The 21,769-nt window shown below is 39.0% G+C and overlaps 1 protein-coding gene across 1 annotated transcript in view; it reads right to left on the bottom strand.

Annotated features, from left to right (window-relative positions):
• Positions 1–18,164, bottom strand: part of LOC131978988 (phospholipid-transporting ATPase IH-like) — a 39,738-nt gene extending 21,574 nt beyond the window's left edge. The window contains exons 1-11 of the mRNA XM_059342844.1: positions 17,806–18,164; positions 7,457–7,579; positions 7,128–7,217; positions 5,783–5,863; positions 5,005–5,112; positions 2,201–2,329; positions 1,110–1,213; positions 936–986; positions 773–837; positions 599–680; positions 343–493 (exon numbers count right to left, since the gene is read on the bottom strand). Coding sequence (XP_059198827.1) covers positions 343–493; positions 599–680; positions 773–837; positions 936–986; positions 1,110–1,213; positions 2,201–2,329; positions 5,005–5,112; positions 5,783–5,863; positions 7,128–7,217; positions 7,457–7,579; positions 17,806–17,844 — 1,023 coding nt within the window. The 5' untranslated portion in view covers positions 17,845–18,164. The remainder of the gene's footprint in view (positions 1–342; positions 494–598; positions 681–772; positions 838–935; positions 987–1,109; positions 1,214–2,200; positions 2,330–5,004; positions 5,113–5,782; positions 5,864–7,127; positions 7,218–7,456; positions 7,580–17,805) is intronic.
• Positions 18,165–21,769: the final 3,605 nt, after the last annotated feature.

Here is a 21,769-nt window from a genome sequence, read left to right as displayed (position 1 = left end):
AGGTAAAGTTGTTATCTGGGGTTACTGTGATGACCTGGCATCATTACATTACAGTAAGCATGGCAGGAGAACTGCAGAAAGTCATCACTCAATTAGCTAGCAGTAGTTGCAAAATATCAACTGATTTATGGCTGATTATAATATTTGTATATAAATTAATTTCCCCTGAGGATTTCATTGCAGCCTGTGTTGCAGCTGCCAACTGCAGCACTTTCTTCAATACTGGACCAGTTTCAAGAATTCTTGCTCCCATTAGTCAATTCAAGTGAAAAACTTGTGAAAATAGGCTCCAGATTGAAAAATAACAACATAAATCTTTAAGTTGGAGGTTGATGTACAAACCACGTGGCGCTGGCGCTCGTTCTCGGTCCGGTGGTTGTACCAGGGCTCGTCTCGGTCCGGAGACCACTGCCAAGCGTATTTCAGAACCGTGTTGATCACCGCTTTACTGATCAGGATGCACAGATAAACTATCAGAAAGGCATTCATCGACCTGCAAACAGAGATAGAGTGGAGCTCAGGAAGAGGAAACAGGAAATGGACCAATCCCACTATAAATCAAAATAATACATTTTAAAAGAGGGGACGTTATTCATACTTTTCTACAGCTGAGCGCTTCTGAGATTTGGACTGGTAATTTAGCGCCATCTTAGTCTCCATACCAGTGTAGACTGCAACAGCTGAGGGGAGAGAAAACACTCAGTTATTTAGACAATAATGACATCAGCCTTTCTTCAAAATGACCTTAAATGTTCAAGAAAAATGTAACTACCATAAATATGTTGTGTGTTCTTCAATGTGGCTCCTCTAAGGAGCAAATTCTCAGCCCCGAGCGGTCTGCAAAAATGAATCATTAAATATCTTAATTTCAGCAACACAATTACATTTTTACATGTGATTATTTACAAAAAGAAGAATTAAAAAAGCACACTCACCTCGCCACAGGCTCTTCTTTGTCCTTGTAAATATTGATGCGTCCCACAAATCTGCAGAAAAGTCACAGCAAAATAAAATCAAGAACAGTAATGAGGGACGAACTACCTCTGAGAGGTTGTGGATGATAATAATATGTGTACAAAGATGTATCAGTGAGCGTGTGATACACTCACTTGTAGAGGTCAGGCTGTGGTTGTTCACATTCAATAGTGGCATGTAGCGAATCCACCTCCTGCTCCATTCTAAAGGCCATGGTATCTGGTACAGCATAATAGGTCTGAGATAGAAAGGTGGCGAGGTGGAGGGGGGGGGGAGAAGAAGAAGACAAGAGGAAAATGTCACCTGCAGCCTCTAATGAGAGCAAGGTTCATTTGACTCCTCAGTCTGGCTTCCTGCAGATTTTCTAAATGACTGGGCGAACCGGAGAGATGAGCCGTTATAGACCGCTCCCAGAGTCAGCAGAGGACGGCATGCTGGGATGGAGAGCGCGTCAGGGGGTCACCCTGGGGGCATGTATGAGGAGGGAGGGTGGAGTATTCTACCCTACACTGTGGGACATATGTGTGTGTGTGCCATGTGTGCGGTCATGTGAATGACATCAATGAACATCAGAGCAGGGAAAATGTGAAATGCCATGTGTGAAGGTGTGTCACTGAAATCATTATGCGTTTGTGTGTCTGAGTTCATGTGTTGATGATTAGTATAGGGCTGCACCTAACAGTTATTGTAATTATTGATTAACGGGCTGATTATTTTCTTTCTGGAAAATAGTGAAAAATGCATGACAGTTATTTTCAGCCTTACATGACATCTTCAAATGTCTTAAACAGTCTTAAATCAAAGGTATTCAGTTGATTATTACACGCTGTTTGACAATGAAGAGCATCAAACTCTCACATTTAAGAAGCTCGAACTGTTTATTAAGCATTTACAATAACTATTGTGGGCCTATGGTATTTTTTTTGTATATATGGATTCAAGTATTTCTCCCCATATTTTTTTTATATAAATTATCTTAAATTTGCCTTGTTCCCCTTTTTAATAATTTATGCCATTATAACGCTCTTATACTGCACACAATACATGTTTTGCAGTAAAAAAATGAGGTCACAGTGAATAAAATGTGGCAAAAAAAGCTCTGAAACTGTTCAGGGTTCAAAGGGTTAAAGACCAAATAAATCACAAAGCTTTTCTGTTTGGAGATCAAATACTTTTAAAATCAAGTTTAAATACATATAATCAAAATCTTGCAGCAGTTGGGCACCTTGTGACTGGACTCCCCGTCCAGGCTGGTGGTGGTGACATAGCACGTGCCATCATGGCGGCTGGAGGAGAGCAGGATGAGGTCACATGGAAAAGTCTCGTCCTCCCGCACCACGACGATGTCCCCGACCTGACACAGCAGGACAGAAACATCACTCATCCCAATAATGGCTTCCACGTGAATAATAAACAAGAAGTATAAAGACGAGAGCTTCATGTAAACACAGATGGTAAAAGACAAACATGCAGACCTGCGGCGGGTAATCGTCTGCTCATCCTTTACCATTCCTTTTTTTTTTTTTTTCAAAAGGATTGAGAAGTTGCATAACGGATTATGCCAGCGGAGCAGCTTAAGCTCTCATAAATCCCATCTCCACGGTGACCATACACATGACACACGCTCTCTGATTTTGCATGATTAATATATTCATCATTATTCCTGCTCCCAATTCACGCTCTAATCCTCTCTGTTTGATCTACAGTGAGAAACCTTGGTACAGAGAACGCTGGAAGACTGACAAAGGGAGACAGCACGAGAGTTTCTGTTTTCTGACGTAAAGTGTCTTTTTTTCAACCAATGAAATTAAGCAAAAACTACTCCTAACTGCCACCGGCAACACAAACTATAACCTTAAAGGCTGGGCAGCTTTATTGAAGCTTTATTCTAAGCTGACTCTCACAGTCTGCACTCGACAGGAGCAGCAGACGCAGCAAAAATGAGATGTTCCTGCACCCATTATATACCCTCCTCCGACACAAAGACTGAGATATAGCGTATCTATACATCTACATAGGAGGTGCTGAGCTAGACGCTCACGTTATGCAGTCTGACACCTCCGTTTTCACGCATGCTGGTTTGATATGAGATAGATATCTGCAGAATAAAATGCCAGCTCAGTGAAGCTGCTTCATGTTTTTCTCATGAAATCTACGCCCAGACATCTGCTACCAGGAATAGGACTAATGAATAAAACAAAACAATATTAATGGGTGTCTTATTTACTCTATCGTCTTGCTACTATTCTTGGGGCTGTAAAGTGCTGAGCACTCTGCAATCTGTCCTGAAAAAATAATGCTGAAATTATTCATGTCTATTGTAAAATCAGAGGTCGTTTACACACAATAACGAATGCAATTTAAGATCTTTTTCAAACTCACACCAGTCAAAGAATCACAGAGAGGGTAGGAACAATAAGGCCTACAATTAATTATAAGCTGCTTGAACTAAGTGCACATTACTGTGGCTGGTGACAGCAACCATGTTTGGCTCACAAAAAATAATTAAACAACCTCCTGCATGCAAATCCACAGTTACACCAGTTTCACTTGCATATATACATGCATATAACTAATGTTTAGGTGTGTTCAGACGAAATGCAAAGATAATTTTTCTGCAAGACGAGATCAGGACAATAAAGCTCTTCAGGACAATCAAACCAAACCAAAACACAAAGCCAAAAAACTGTTTCTACCCCAGAGACATATTGCACTAAATACTGCACAATTACACACCTGAAACACTTGAAATGCATCACAACTGCAATATTTATATTCATATATGTATTAATTTATTTTATAACTTATACCTCTTTTAACTTATTTTGTTCAGTTTTATGTAGAAACTCCATTGAATGTCCGAGCTTCTACCTCAATTTCGTTATACTTGTGCAATGACAATAAAGAGATTCTGATACATACAAAGTTAATGCAAAGACGAGAATAGACACAAAAATGCATTGGTGCAAATGTTAGGGTTGAGATCAATTTAACATCACCAAGAATTATAAAAGAGAAAAAAAGCGTATTTTTCACAACAGGTACAAGGCAGCAATAGCGATCATTGGGGTCATAGTTGATGGTATAAATAAATGCTAATGTGGATGTAAAGTGACTTACTTCCATAGATATCATGGGAAGTAAAGGATAACTCACATTGGCTGTTATGGACAAATATTCACAAATTGCCAAATACACTAAGTTACTTTTCTTCGCATTTGGTCTAACCACACCTTTACAGTCTACCAAAGATAGGACAACATTTCAAGAGCTTTGTAGATGAAATGTAATATTCCTAATACCTTCTATGGCCTTTAATTGAGGGAACTGAACTTAATAAACACTAATGGTAAAAGACATGCATTGTCAGAAATGTAACAGAAGAAGAACTTGCTTATATGTTTCCTATGGAGTTATCTGTTTATACAGATAAAAAAAAAGTAGGCTAAACAAAATCCTTGTGTGCAACAGGGATCAAATATCTGCGTTATATGAAATCCATTTTGCTTGGAAATTGAATTCAGCATAAAAAAACATTTCTATAATTAACAATAAAAGCTACTATATGAAACATTACAAAAAATATTGAATTTTATTGCCAAAAAATGCCAGATATAAATAGCTTCAACATGAGGTTTTGTTAGGAGTCTGATGGATTATTATAAGAGATTTTCAAGAACGAGACTGAGGCACAAACAGCTATCTGCTGTTGCATCAGAATGACATAAGAGAACATCGCAGGATGATGACAGGAATATCCTGCCTCATGAAATACATCAGTCCTCTCCCTTTGCCAAGGGACGCGTGCATGGTGCACCAGGGGACACTATAATTGTTCCTCTACTAAAGTTTCAGGGCAATTAATTGGTGGCAAAGACAAGAGAGAGACAGAGAGGAAGGAAACAAAGTTAGAGAGCAGGAGAAGGGGAGTTGTGAGGGACAGTTATAGGTAAAGTGAGCTATGCAGCAGTGCTGTAGTGTTGCTTTGTGGCCTCAGGTGCTATACTGCTCTAATGAGGCCATTCTTACCCGTAGCTTGTGACTCTGTGTCCTCACCACCTTCCCCCGCTGCACCACGTCCACCGGACACTCGTTTATAGAGCAGTCAGCCTTGTGTCTGAGCCAGTCCTCATAGCCCTGAGAGAGAGAGAGAGAAGCAGCAAGAGAGAGAGAGAGAGAGAGAGAGACAGAGACAGAGAGAGAGAGAGAGAGAGAGAGAGAGAGAGGGGGGAAGATAACAAGATCGTAAGGGGAAAAGGAAGAGAAAGCCAAGTGTTTGTTGGCAGGGGGGGAAACAGAGAATATAGATTATTGTGCAGAGAGAATCGGGGCCAGAGCGTAGTATGAGATCAAGAGAGACGGAGGGGGAGAGGTGAAAGTCATACACTGTAATTAATTAGCATTGTGCTCCCTGAGCTTAGTGACCTGTTTCCTGAATTTCTAGCCAACACGTCATGTTTTAGATTTATGTCCCAGCAAAGCTCGGGCTTCCTTAGCCAGAACAGCTCTATCTATCACTGATAGTACCCCATCCCTCAGTACCAGGACGCGGTAGAGAGGATGCATCTCCCAGGGGCATGGGATCCTCAGCTAGAGTGATTAACAGAGGAGACCATTCATTATCATATTTCTCACATCACCAGACATATTCAATGGCATGTCCTTTCGCTGAGAGAGGAATGTGTATATACAGATAATAGAGCACCCGATTGGTAGAGAGAGAGTGTGTGTGTATTTGAGGCTGGGAGTTGGTGTGAGAGTGGGGCAATATTTCCCGGAAATGTGAGCATGTTTGTGTGTGTCCTACCTGTTTTATTGCGGTGACAGTGATAACAAAGAAGAGGGGCAGGCCGCTGGTGACTGGGCTGGTGGGGGTGTCGATGATAAGCTGCAAGGGAGAGGAAGAGTGGGAGGAAGGTGCAGGGGGGAAGGGGGGAGGAGGAGGATGAAGGGGGGGACAACAGAAAGGAGAGAGCACAGGATGCCAAGTAATGCAACGCTGAGTAAGGAAGTGCAGCAGGGAAAAGCTTCTGTAAGAAGGAATCAAGCACCAATCCTGCAACATTAAAGTATCACAGTAATCAAATCTTGTTTGATTTCCTCCATCTGCACTTACAGGAAGAATCTCTTCAGGGATATTAACTGTTTTTTATGTTTCCTTCCTTATTTCTTTTTTTAAGAAACGGTACGTGTGCAGAGGTAGAAAGCAATAACAGCGAACCTTTTCAGTCAACAAAAATAAAGAGGAGTACAAACATTGCTGCTGTGTGCCATGCTCAGTTTGTCCCATTAAGAGGGTGTAGTATTTCACATGCTACTGATAAAACATACAGCACACAAAGACCCGAGTGTGCCCATGTTGCATTCTGGTCTACTAAGGCGGCTGCTGGTAAAGAAATGGTATCCTCCTCCTCTATGATTAGTTTGTTCTTGCATGATTATTAAACATTTGGTGCAATATAGTGGCTCAAGGAAGAAGATGTTTTTCTTTGATTCTGATTAAGAGAGCACTCATTATTTCAAGATAACATGAAACTCAAATTATCTTGATAATCCTCATACGGGTAAACTCAAACACAGGTGCAGGTTTTAACGGTTAATCTTCGATAACTGCTCTTATTTTGAAATGTGGGAACAATGAGAACAGGGTCTAAACTGCCATCAGTGCTCATTTGATTGGTTAGTGCACATGATTGCTTAAAGGAAGTTATTATTAAAATTATTATTATTAATTAACTGCAATGTCACAATGTTTTCAGCTGGTTTTCTGCTTCTACAGATCCAATAACAAATCAGACACACAGCAATCGACTTTAATAATCCTTGTGTTTGCACTGTGCCACATTCATTTGAAACCTGCTTCAAAATCTAGATTTCTCGGAAAATAATCTATACTATCTAGTGTGACCTTTAGCTGTCAAATGTCTCCAGCTGCCCTGAAAATATCTTGCTGCAAGGCCATGCACTTTAATTAAATTTAGGCCAGTGTAGGTAGAAAAAAAATAAAATAATAGAGCACAAAATTGACCCAGAAATGCATTAACACATGGACAGCTGGGAGAGTATTTCCTTGTAGCTTCACTGTTGTGTTTACAGATTAAACAAAGACAGATGGAAATATTACCAAAGCTTATCATAAAAAAAAATCTCACCTGGACCAGAAATATGACCAAGAAGTAGAAGTTAGCGATTCTTCTGAACTGCTCAAACAGATTCTTGGGGATGAAGTTCCAGAAGGTGTACTGCGGGACAGAGTGACAGCAGAATTACCATAAAAACAGAAAGGGAAAACAATGGCACATCATCATCATCCCGTCCCTCTGGCGAGAGAAACGGTGATGCACAGCTTGAAAAGTGAAATGTGTCATCCTTAAAAACATGGCCACAAAAGAGATTACATGGTTGTCTAAATATGAAACAAAAGAACGGCGTGATGATAAATGCTGTTATGTTTCTGACTCAGGGGCTGGGGCTCGCTCACCTTGGAGGAGACGATGCGGTTGTCGGGATAACGCTGAGGGATGTAGGCCTCAGCTCCCGGAGGAGGTTCTTTATGCCCGATGTACACCGTCCGACTGTCCACCCAGATCTCCTCCCCCACACACTGAGAGAGAGAGAAAGAGAGATATGTATAGTTATAAATAGAAATACAGGTGGAGAGAAAAAAAATGGGGTTAAATCACGCTGCTCAGCCTGGTAATGTCTCTGCCTACAACTCAAAAGCTATAATAACACATTTTGTTATCTGCCTTCACAAACACTGTGCAATCACACAAAATCTTTTTATACAACCATGCTTTAACTAAATGTAGACTGACAAAGACCACTGGAAACATATACATCTATAGTAGAAGTGAGTATCTGATGTTGCCTCTTTTTACACCGATTATTACCAGGTGGAAAGAAAGAAAGGAAGGAAGGAAGAAAGAAAGAAAGAAAGAAAGAAAGAAAGAAAGAAAGAAAGAAAGAAAGAAAGAAAGAAAGAAAGAAAGAAAGAAAGAAAGAAAGAAAGAAAGAAAGAAAGAAAGAAAGAAAGAAAGAAAGAAAGAAAGAAAGAAAGAAAGAAAGAAAGAAAGAAAGAAAGAAAGAAAGAAAGAAAGAAAGAAAGAGAGTTAGAGCATGCAATTGACATTAACACTGAAAATAAACTAAGTTAATTAATTGACTTGTTGATCAAGTATTATTTATCATCAATCATTTTAGTTTATCAAGCAAAAACAAACAAGCACTTTGGAGACAATGGGAAACTGAGAAAGGAATTCAGCATTTTTTTTATGCCATTAAAATTACTATTAATTTATATATTTTTAAAGTTTTTATCACAGATTATTTTGACAACAAAAGTTTTGGCCCTAAACAACACCAAATCATATTTCTCAAGATTCTGAATTTCTTTCATAAACTACAGGTTATAAAAGGTACAAAATGTGAATTTATTATGTTATGTTATTGGCATTGCCCATGAGAAGCATGTTAATTAATGGTTATAGGTATCGACTGAGAAGAAATCCATATTGTGCATCCCCTGAATGAATTATGAAAGAGCCTGCCTGGATTTAACAGCACAGTCAAGAAGCAGAATGTTACACAAGACTGTTTCATGACTTCAGTCACTTCGTTTCAGAGAGCAGACAGTGTGTGTACGTGGGATCGGCTCTGAGTCACACAAGTGTGGATTTGTCATTTATCTTGTCACTTCTTCCTGCAGGACATGTCTGCCATCCTTCCATTACTCTTCTGCATGGACCCAAAACAACACTGTTGGTTTTACTCTAACAGTCCGACCCTTTAATACGAAAATAATGAACACACGTTAGATCGTGTGTATGCAAACCTCCATCTCAGTTCATCTCTCATCTATATTACATCTAAGTAGCTCCCCGGGGACTAACAGAGTGCATTCTGGGAGTTTAGCGCAGCACATATTTTTCCAAGGTGTCCTTCATCAAACACTATTGTAGAAAGAGAGCTTTCCAAGAAAAAACAAGAGTCAAGAGACCACGGCGTTCAGCTGTTTGTTTCCATCTGGCTTCCTACATGGCTCCTAATGCTTTGGCCTGAGTGGGCAGTGTGAGCATAGCCTTTGGCAGAGCAGCCTGCCTGACACAGCTCAAAGCAGAAGTGTTGACCATTAACAAAAAGTTCTGGAACAAGCACTTTAGTGGAAGCAACGCTCCAGTGCTTAAAATGTCCTCAACTCATTGGCAGAGATGAGGCTGATCACTGCCAATGATCAAATCTTTTATTGTTCAGAGTCCAGAGTAACCTTGTAGGCTCATATCCACAAGTTTTAAAAAGTTTAAACTGGAAAACTAATACAAACTCATCATAATACAACTACATCATTAGGTATGAGACCAAATGATGTAGCTAATGTAACTTATAAATAAAAGAAGCTGTGTCATAAAAGCAAATTGCAATAGGGAAAACGCAGAGTCTAAACATATCCACAGTGATCAACAGGCGCTTGGCAGTGGGGTAAAAATAGACATGGAGCCAACAGTGTCAGCCGGCTTGAGACCCCTCCAAAACATTAGGGGGGCAACATGACCCAGTGAGATACAGTGCAATGGAAAGAGAGGGAAATGGAAAGTGAGGCGAATAAGGAGGAGCAGATTGAAGTGGAGCGAGCAGCAGGAGCAGGAGACTGACGAGGACGAAAAGAATGAAAGGACAACAGAGTTAAACAGTGAACAAAAGGCAACTCGGGAGGGAAAATGGAAGCTGTAGTTGCTGAGATGTTGCAGAGCACTTGTTATTTTGGAAAAGTGTAACTAACCGAACAGTTTCAAACATGCACTGTCATAGAGATACCACAGTATCATGTTCACTGGTCTCAAAACAAAACTGTGTCAATAGAAAGTCACAAATAGGTTGGCTCTGCTCCTTAATCATGGAATAAATAATACTGCCTAAATAAGCAGCTCCAGAATTTCAATATACAAATTCACCTTTTAAAAGTGAATTTGCATTGGATGGTTAAAAAATCTAAGATATTAAATTTAAAAATGTTAGAACAGAGAAAAATTAGTAAATCCTGACATATTTGCAGCTGGAATCAGATATTTTTTTAAAGATAAGATAAAATAAACTTTTTTTTAATCTCGAAGGAAATTTTTGAGCAACTCTTGTAATACAGAGTGGTAGAGAGTACAAATGTCAAAATGAGAGTCAAAATGTTCTTTCTAAATCTTAAATGTTCATCATTCGTGCCATCATATTTCTATCTTCAGTGTTTTCTCTCTTTTGCTCCCTCCGTCTCCTGGCAGTGTGTGTCACACTCTGACAGTGTGACTGTGGGAGAGCGACGCAGAAAGACACAGAGAGATTGCATTGTGGTTTGTAGTTATCTGATCATTAATCCTCACTGATCCGTATCAACCCCCGGCCCACTGTTCCCTCTTCACTCCACTGCTCCATCTGACAAAGTGGCTGGCTGGTTGGTCGTGGGACATGGAGGCTTTGTCTTTATTAACAACACTGAAACAGCCTCCGAGCAGAGAGGCTGCTCTTACATCACCATCAATCATCAACGATGACAAGATGGATTTGATAAGACCAAAAATCCCACCACCGTAACTTCTCCTTTCATGTTTCTGGTGGTGCACTGTCTTGGGCAGAAGAACCGTTTAAACTCTGGATTAGAGAACAGATCTGCCACTTTTAACGTTTAAAAAGCCCAGACAGCCTCTCTTGTTCTGGCATTTTCTGCCAGCTGTCTGTATTTTCATTGTGTGAAAGCCACCCCTGAACCTGGCAGTGCCATGATCTGTCCCCCATGTTGTAGCTCCTCTCTGCCGCAGAGGTGTAATAAAAGGTATAGACCATTAACTGGCCTGATTAAGTGGTCGTGTCTCATCCCTCCTACACTGTCCTGCAATGCTGCGCTGCAGAAGCACACAGCATGTTGAGCACGTATCCCTCATTAAACTCACAGATCAAATTTCTCTGATTGAGCTCTTCCTTAATGAACTGCCTATGTTCACTGTTCAGAGGATGTGGAAACATACGAGACATTACTACACAACATCCATATACAGGAAGTGGTAGATTTTAGCCATTCGAGTATCAATTTAACCACCTTATTATGAAAAAATAATAAATAATAATTCTTAAAAGAAAATTGAATTCTGAGCATTAGAAAAGTTATTGCATAGACATTTATGGAATTAGAGCTAGCTGTACCAGCTCTATTTTAAGTTCAAACATAGCTAGATATAAGTGGACATTGACACATAATTAGATTAAAATGGGATGTATAAATTTAGCTGGTGATAAATATTTACACCTGCTTACTGCCAAGTGTGTTATCTAACTAACTGGGCCTGATGATAAACGTTGGCTCACTAACATATAAGCATTTTTAAAAAAAGGCAAAATATATAATCTGATTTATAGTGGCCATATCTGACACATTACATTACATTACATGTCATTTAGCTGACGCTTTTGTCCGAAGCGACTGTGCTGGTTGCTGATGTATACCGGTCTGGTCTGATCAAAGAAGTAAACATTTTTACAACCCTTGTTGCTGATGTTCTAAATTTCAGAACACCTTCCTGCTGAAACATGTTAGATTGTGTGTTTTGGTTTAGCAGCTTGCAATGACGGATAGTAAAGAGGCACAACAGCACAGACACAGAAGACTCTGAAACTGACCAATCGGAGTGGACTGGGCTTTTTCCAGAGGGAGCTTACATAGACAGACACTACAACAGTATTTCAAACAGAGAGTAAATAGAAGTGCAGCAGTCAGTGAGAAAGAGTATGGGTTTTGTGGAAACATGTTCTAATAGAAACCCAAAATACAACTATGAACCTGAAAATGAGCATAATAAGTCACCTTTAAATATCTTCAACATTCTTATTAAAAGCTGTAAAGTTTGTCCTGGCATTGAGCGAAGATAAAAGGAGCCTCGAGACCTTGATCAGCTGAAAAGGAAGGAGGCTACCTGTTCAACATGCACTCCACTGATACTCATTTGTCATTAATCACCATAGCAACACAGTATGCAGCAACAGACAGCTTTGCTACGTCTGCAGGTTCATAACGCAAACAACCACAGAGGCTTCATTAAGTATGGGCTGAGGATCACGTGCGCAGGATTTTCTCATTTAATTTAAAGCTGTGAAACTGGGTTTGACAAGAGATTATGAGGCTTTAAGAAGAATGTGAAGTGCTCCAGACAATATCCTCGAGATCTTCTTCATGCTGTTTTTTGGTTCAGCTAGGACTTTGCAGACGGTATTCTCTGTGGTCGACCCTTTTTTTGGAACAAAGCAGGATGAAAGAGTAAACATCAAAAGCAGCGATGAGGATGAAACTAATGAAGTAAGGAGAGGAAATGTAGCTCAGGGGGAAAGGATGTGCCATTCACTGTTAGAATAACATTTTGGGGTCAATTGCTGCACAGGTAAACACAGTGTTTTGGCCGGAAAAGCTCAGAGGAAAAACAACAACCTTCAGCTTGTGCATACTGTCTGAATCGCTGACACTAAAGGACAAAAGCCACCAGGCCTCTGATGATGTAAATAATATAAAAGACTTGCAACAAATTCAAAGGATAAATATGAGATTACTATAAAATGACAACATTTGTATTCTGCTGTTGCTCCAGCTTCCTCTCCCACTTGACATGCTGTGATCCAACTGTTACATAAGTCTTTAATCCAGCTGTGCTACTTCTCCTCACCCCTCCTTCGCTCCTCTCGTTTTCTCCCGCCACCGTAATCAAAATCCAGAAAAAAAAAACGGGAAAAAAACAACCTCTTTCTCAATTTGTCTGCTTTTAACAGCGAAAACATCAATACAAGCTTGACACTGTGTCTCATAATGAAAACTCTGTGTCCAGGGCACGCTGCGGGAGGCAGAATTTATTCTTATGAGACGGCACGCTGATGCATGGCTGTTTTCTCTGATATATACACAGGCCAACGGGCAAAGCTTTGCCCAAACACAAATCCTGTGTGTTTTTGTCACCTAGAGCCTCTGTCTCCCCGCCAGGGCCCCATCTCTGAGGAGGGCTGCAGCCAGGAATAGACTGCCCTTAACCGTTTGTAGCAGCTAATGTGGCAAACAGTAATCTAGCAGGTTGTGTTCTGCCTTTCAACACCAGTCAGGGGACTCAAAGAGCTGTAAAGTTGCGAGAAACCTTTCTAAAGCCCTTCAGCACTCCGGGACTCTGCTGGCGCCCATTTGATCAAAGGGAGACATGGCTGGCCTTTCTCTTTTTATCTCCTGAGGTTGTGAGAGGTCTTCGCAAGAATAACAGTCATATATTCAGAGATAAGATGTAAAGGAGGGTGAGGATAGAGGGGGGACAAGGGTAAATCATGCTGAGGACAGGAGATGTGGTGGCGGATATAAATCAAAATGTTGTTATCACAAGAGGCTGTTTTGTAAAAGATAAATGTTAAAAATAAGAGAACATATTACATGTAAGATATCACATATCTTTAATATGACCGGCATGTCTCTTATCCGGATCATGACCTCACGCAGTTCTCACGCTGTCGCTATTATTATTACTAGAAGACAAAAAGGCACCAAAGAGAAGGGAGTGGAGACAGTGGACACATACCACACATTACCACACACACACACACACACACAGGATCTGACTCAAACCAAAGGAGGTAATTTTACATATAAATCTCATTATAAATATCTAATGTCCCAGGGTCTGCATAGAAACCAGAAAAAGAGAACACACACACACACACAATATATATATATATATATATATATATATATAATTGCATCTAGGTTTAGTCCTTCTTTTATGTCGACAGAGTAGAAAAAAGTTAAAAAAGATTTAGGTTATTACGCAACAAAATGTCCCATTTAACACCCGTTGCAAAACACCATGACACCATCTTTTTCTCCACAAAAACTATTTACTAAACTGTACAGGCTCAATTCACCAGCAATTTTTCTGGAGTCAGAAAACAGGCTTATGTGCAGGACAGAGTGCACTCCCTTCACTAAATTACATTTCTTTCTCATTATAAAGTGCTGCACTGCATCGATGTGAAAAACTCTCTGCAGATACTAATAAAGTGCATCAGGTGACACAATTTACACTTCACAGTGACAGCTCATGCAAACCAAATCATGGATTTATCTCAAATAATAAACATCCTTCATACAGTTGTTCATTTTTTGATGTCTACAATACTTTTTAACTTGTCTACTTCCTTAAAAATGTGTCACTTGTTCATATCATTAAGTTTAGTTTGTCTTGAGGTTATCAAAAGTATTGACACTTTACCTATACCATGTCTTTAAAACAATACAATTACTTCTAGTATCAAAAGTAATGATGGCATTAAGAAACAGATTTTCACCCCAAGGCTTCAGCGATATTATTGCTATTATACAACTGATTCCAAAAAGTTGGGATGCTGGGGAAAATGCAATAAAAACAGAATGCAATTGTTGAATTGAATACAGTACAAAGACAAGAAATATATACAGTCATTCTGAATTATATGCATTGCATTGTTTTTATTTACAGGGCGAACAACTTTTCTGGAATCAGGGTTACATCAATAATATTATCAATGTGTTGATATGCGAGTTTTTCTGTATCATCACTATGTGCAGGTTGGAAAAAGAAAAAAAATCCTATTTCGTGTTTTTTTTTAGCTTTAGTATAGAAAGAGTTAGAGGCCAATATATATTTGTATATACTAGTATTGTATCAAAGTTTAAAATGAAGCAACCCATTAATAATTTCAGTTCCTGTTTTTCAGTGTCAAACAATAAAGGCCCGTCTCTGTCTTCACAATGGTTGTTGGACTGTGTAAACACCACAGACAACAATGGAGGTTATCCAGGGTTTCCCTCAGCGTGCTGCAAGCCCGGTGGCCCACTGGGCCTGAATGTTTTTGTTTGGAATCATAGATGTAATGGTTGTAAGCTCATCAGCAAAATCTGTTTGTTAGACAGAAAACACTAAAGGAAACAGCAGGTTGGGATTAGTTTTTTTTTTTACCCTCACACTTCCAACTATCACAAGTAAATGCAATAAATGCAACTTTTACTGTCAGTATCTAATACTCAGTGATTCTGTCTGATATCACAAGAAATATTAACCATTTAGGACCATACTCTGGCCCACATCGAGCCCTCTTCAAAGATACTCGCCACTGGGCTGTACAACATTTGTACATGGCACCCCTGCAGTCATTCTGTCCCCAACAAAGTCTAAAAAACAAAAGGAAAAGTTATACTACAATGTTGTCAATAAACCAAACCAAAAACAAGCAAAACAGAGTCGACTCGGCTTGTGCAACATCACTACAAAACCCTTTTTCCCATTGCACAAAAATACATCAAGGACAAATCACAAGTCAATGACAGGGTGATAATTCAGGAACAAGATATGGAGTGAAAGGATCATAAACTTGCCCAGTGGAGTAAAGTGGACTAAATCAGAAGTACATTCTTCCATAGCTGAAGCTTTACTCATTCAGCATTTTTTTTCTTTTTCAAAATTATGACAGTATGGGAGGCCGGCTACATTTGGGCAGTGACCTTGATGGGAGTTTACTGCTCCCTCTGTCCAGAGGAACGGCTCGGGCAGCTTGCTTATCACACGTTAATCACCTTGCATGATGTAATGTTTGTTCTTCTATGTAGCCTCATTAAGGAAGCAGCTGTTCAGAATATGGCAGGGTTAATAGAGGGTGATACACAAGTAATAAGAGGACCAGATATGCACCATCCATCCCTCCAATTCTGAATCAATACATGGATAATTGAATTAATGATTTATTCCTCGTCTGCTTCATAGGGTGGCAGAGTGAGGACACAAGGGGAGAAGGGTGAGAGATGAGGGGCGTGTTCATTGACCCCATCCCTCCCTCCTCTCCGCCTCTGATTTCCCCAGATATTAGCCTCGCCAGAGCATCCGTCAAGCTCCCTACACACTGTCACCACACGCAGATACACACACTCTGGTAAAGGCCTGACGAACATACATAATTAAGCACACAGAAGCATGAAAACACACACACACACACACACACACTCATACTGATAGTTATCTTCAAAGCACCTGAGCCAGTTTAAGGTCAGGTGAAAGGCTAGCAGACTGTATATAGCAGATGTGACGGTACTCCTGAGGTGCCCAGTCTGATGAACATCACCAGACCTGTCAGACTTGGTTCCCACTAGACACTTTATTCTCTAATTCAGCCACCCAGCAACCAGCTGCTTCCTGCTCCGGCTGATAAGCAGAGACGGCTGATGGCACCGGCCTGCTCAGACCAGACCAACCAGTAATGTGGTTACAGCTCACCATCAGCTGCTCTCTTATTATGTGGACATTTCCTGCTAGACCGACATCACAGCTAATAATATAGTGTTTGAGAGTGACAACTTTAACCTTCGTCCTATTACTTGGGAACCAGCTGACACCATGACGTCTACTTTTTTTTCATATCTCACAGGTTCTTTATTCTAAGATTCCAGTTTATCAGTTTGTTCCTAATGACGTCATATCACTGTTTCCTGTTTTGATTTTTATACAGATGTCAAAAGCACCCAATTCCACCTGTGCAGTTTTAATCAATGGCACAATTTACAGAGTTAATTACTGAAAATAAATTATAGCAGAATCGTAGAACAGAAAAAAAGTATTTAAGTACTAGTGTGGATTTACTTGGGATAAAAGCTGCTATTTGTATGACAGAAAATTATTTTTTTTGTTTCACACAATTCACACACACGCCCAGCCCTGTTACAGTTGAACTGTAACAGGGCTGGGCGACAAGGCCAAAATATTCTGTCCTGATATAGCTAATTTCATATTTTGATTAACGATATATATGATATAGCATGTTTTATGGTTATTCAATAAATAAATAGTCTATATGAATATTGCCACATTGTAAAGACTATTTTTTACATACTCCTCTGTGAATTACATACATAATGTTTTTTGTTTAAGAGCTTCAAGATAAATTATATATATATTTAAAAAAACTAAATATCCATGCATACATATCAGCTATATGAGAAATGTAAGTTAGTATGTGCTTGTTGTCATCAGCTTAGTAATTTTGTATAATCATAAGTCAATATATGATTTCCTCTCTATACTTTTGCATTAAAAGATGAGAAATTAGATTATATTGAATTATTGCCTAAACCAAAACCGTATTACTTCCCTAAAAATAATAATATTCTGATGACTAATTAGATAACTGACAATGTCTTGATAAGGAATAAGATTCAGTAGTTTATTCTCAGGGTCCTAGTCAGTGCATGTTGAGGATTATTGTAGTTCAACCTGTACAACTCATCACTCTATCAGGCTGCCAGTGAGTACCAGCAAGTGTAAAAATCAGTGGTGCAGAGTCCCAACAAGGCCTCTCAGTCTGTGAGTCCTGATTGGGATTTATTTCCACTGCAGACCAGGGCAAGTGGCAGCCAGCTAGTTGATAGTGTGCATGCATATTGTAGCTCACTAAAGCAATTTAAGTGGGCCAGCCAAGTTCATTTCTATTCTGCACATTCACCAGCCATCACTGCATCTGTAGCCACTGGCACATTCCCCATTCAGCACCACAAACAACATTGTAAAGCCCACAGTCAATGGCCTGCCAAAGCATCCCGGGTGAAATGTTTATCATTGCAGATGAGCAAAGAGTTCATCATCCTGCGCGTCCACGCTCAGCCCACTGAGGGCAGCGGCGGCGTGCAAGTTAATTTGCAACACATAGTGTGTGGCAGAAACCAAGAATGCAATGATATGTAACATTGTAGTTGCAGACAGAGAGCTACAGTTGTGACAGTGTTGACAGACAGACGGGGGCCCTTACGTATCTGCTGATGATGTTCCGGAGCAGGGTGAAATCCATCCTTCAGACAGCTCCGGCGGCGACTAAACTGTGCAGCAGAGACGTTCAGCTCTCCTCGGATCTTCGGAAACGCTACCTAACGTGGATCTTTCCACCAGTATCCATCGCTCACCACCTCCGCCGCCGCCGCCACCGCCACCGTGTCTGTGATAGCGAGGAGCAGCGCTCTCTCAGTCGGCTGTTCTGATTTTCATGGCATCCCTGTGAAGAGCCATGCAGCGACCGAGCGATTACAACGACCCGCACTCACCCTCCAGGCTACATTTCAGGGGGAAATGTCACCGCATGCAAAGCTCCAAACCTCTGCGTGGCCTCGCTGTTTACTCCCCGTTTGGTAAACTGTGTTATTCTTGCAGGAGACGGTCCCTCATGGAGGATGTCTGTGTCCCGCTCTGCTGGCCCTCTGGATGTAGCAGCAACGCGAAACGTCCACAGCGCTCACACCGTCAGATGACTACGCTGCGCATGCGCACTCCTCTACTGGAGTATATTATCAAAGTACTGCACTGCAATAATCACCTGCACGTGCATCAGTTAAACCCATTTTTTTTACAGTCTATGGTTAAGACTCATGATCTTGTTAAAAAAAAAAAAAAAAATCAGAGCAACACTACAGGAGCAACGATAATCTCTGAAAATCACTTTTATTTTGGTTTGCGAAAGTTTTGAGAATATATTTAATTATAATTTAATTAATTTAATTTTAAACAGAGAAACAATATTACAGTGTAGTATTACATGTATTTTATTATTTATTTTGGTATTTATGTATTTATGTATTTCTACATTTTCATTTATTTATCTTAACATTTCCACATTTATTTTTACATTTCCACATGTTTATTTATTCCTACATTTATTCATTCATTTCAACATTTATTTATTTACTCATATATGTATTTATTCATATATGTATTTATTTTATTAATACATCTATTTATTTATTCAAATATTTATTCATATGTGTATTTATTTTATTAATATATCTATTTATTTATTCATATATTTATTCCTACATTTATTTAGTTACTTGTACATTTATTTCTCTGAATGTCACTTTCCCTCGTAGTGTGAAAGCATCAGCATCAAAATAAACACTGTAGAGACATTTTCTTAAGTACTGTACTTAAGTAGGCTACAATTTTTCAGGTATTTATTCTTTACTTTAATATTTCCATTTTATGCTACTTAATATTTATAATGCATTGCATTATGGAGGTTAATTATGTACTTTCTACTCCACTACATTTATATGACAGCTTTAGTTACTTTGCAGATTTTAATATTAATAAATTATAAATATAAATAAACAAATAAAGTATGATGTGTTATTATAGATTTAGGAGTATATGGAGTCATTCAAGAGAGCTCCATCTTTACCAGCTGCAACAATAAAGTAATGGACACATTAATGCATCAATTACAATGATAGTTCAGTAATTTCTTAGTTGAGTATATTGAGAATTATTAATCTGAATCTACAATGTAACTAAATTTAGCAAATTAATGAAGTGTAGTACAATTACCTCAACATTTTATTAATGTAGAGTACTTGAATAAATGTAATTAGTTACTTTCCACTACTGATTTTTAATAAATACATGATATTCAGAAGTAGCAATACCACAGAATGAAACATTGCAAGTAAAAGCATTGCACATTTAGTTACAGATAACTTAAAATACTAAAGAGCTTAATGAACTCAAAATAAAGTTAAAGTACCCACAATACAGGCAAAACATTACTTCTCTCTTAAATGTTGTGTAGTATAAAAAATATACAATTAAAATAAGTAAATGTGAGTTAATATGCCCAGTGTATTGCAGGTCTCACTTTTTGACGTAGTTGTTACATCGTTATTCTATATATATCATAAATAATCCATGTAACAGTATATTTAACCTCTGACTCTGCATATATTTAGGCAGAGACTTGCATACGTGCTCTAAATGCCACTGTCTGATTTCACAACGTACTCCAACTACACATGCCAACCCTGGCACGCAATGCACTTGTTTTTTTTTGTACTCTTTAAATAAGCCACCAGAGTGCATAAAAAGCATTAAAATAGAGCTTGTTCATTAAATATGAGTAAAAAATAGTGCCAGTGGAATACGGAATACGCCCCGAATCCCCTAACAGATGCCCAGGCTAAATATGCTGCACTATTCTGTCCCTGATAGGGGCAGGTTATGTTTATGCATTATGTTTATGAATCATTTCAACATTTGATGATACAAAAAGCTGCTTCCAGCTGTCTTTACAACTAATAATGTAGCTGCAGGTATTGAATGCAGTGAAATATCTGGTTTATTTGTCTTATAGGTCTATAGTGTTAATCTAATCTGCCAAGTTAATTAATTAATAAGTTAATGAGTTAATTTGAAAATAAATAATTTCAAGGAAAGATGAGTCATGAGCCTTTTAATGTTTACTTTTTTTTATCTGTTTATTACCTTGTCCCTGACCTAGATGAGTATCCCTTTAATAAGCCATCAGGTCTTTTTTCTTTAAATGTCAATAAGCCATTAAAAAGGTATTTTATCTTAAAATCTGCAGTTATAAATGTTCATAATATTAGTTGTAAAATATCAGCCTCTTGTAGAAATAAGAGCTTAGTCAACAAATTAAGTTTTTACAACCTGACAACCCAAAAGCTGTTTTAATTGCTTTGAATGACCAAAAAGAAGTTAATGATTTAGTATCCATTAATAAAGCCATTAGATACAGCTTATAAGAAATTATTAGAAAGTGGTGCCTGTTGTGTATCCATACTTTCCATATGTGCTGTTTATGCACCTTGACAAGAGGTTTATTTGACATTATGAGAAGGAGAAAATCACACACAGGCATGTAAACATGTGGTGCAGGTGATTTATTAACATCAGATTACCAACAAACCAAAAGAAAAAATATATCAAAAGTACCATCAATAAAATGACTCAAAATAAAATGTTAAAAGACAGAACAGCAACTTTTAAGGCAGAAATAATAAGCAAATACTAAAGTCAAAGCTCACTGTCTCTTATGTAACACAGCTCATGTTTACTGCAGCTACACAACAACTGTCTTGTCATTGTCATGACTCACAAAAACCTTATGAAACCCAACTGCATTTATGAGCAGAGAGAAAATCTAAAATTAGCTGCATCTCCATCTAAGGGGATCCTCCTGCTGCGGTGCGGCAGGGCGTGATGTCTGAGCCCCAGACGTTTCATTTGTGGAATTATGACTTTCAATTAGCACCGACACTATTAATAATGCATAGGGATCCAGCACTTTCAGCTCTGACCTACTAATGCTTGGTATGGCTGTTTACCTCCCTCAAGACCCCGGGGCACTTAGTGTCTAATGATGATTCTGCCTCAGTGGACAGATTACAACATGCTCTTTGTTTATGGGCTGTGACAATTATATGCATGTTGTGTTTTATGTCATTGTCATGTTGAGGAGATAGGAGTGTCTCTTATTCCCATTTCACAAACTGGTCACACCTCCAGGAAACAAGACAGTAATCAAAAAATTTAAGATAGCTTATGCAGTGTCACAACAGCAGATATAATACTAGTATTATATGCTATAATAAGCAACTTTTCACCTTACACACTGGAGTCTTTGCATGCAGAAGAGACTTCTCCAACATGTCATTTCAGCAAATCTGATTGTATCCGATTTTAATTTCCTTCCAAGAGCAGCTGGCCTTGATTTCCACATGAGCCGGGACGAAATTGATGCTCATTTTAAAAGCTGCTGTTTCCGCTGCAGTTGCCGTGATTATCACATAGCTGACCGACTATTACTGTTCCATCTGAGTGGAGGAACTGGGTCATTGTTCACGCCTTCCTTCTGTCTTCTGTGTGTGGGCGAGGGACAGCTACATATGGGGCAGTGGGTTACTTTCAGCCTTGCGTGGGAATAAATCTGC

Source organism: Centropristis striata, chromosome 10 (assembly GCF_030273125.1).
Source record: "Centropristis striata isolate RG_2023a ecotype Rhode Island chromosome 10, C.striata_1.0, whole genome shotgun sequence".
Classification (NCBI taxonomy): Eukaryota; Metazoa; Chordata; class Actinopteri; order Perciformes; family Serranidae; genus Centropristis; species Centropristis striata.
The sequence above is the reverse complement of the archived record's forward strand: the minus strand, read 5'-3'. Positions and strand labels throughout refer to the sequence as shown.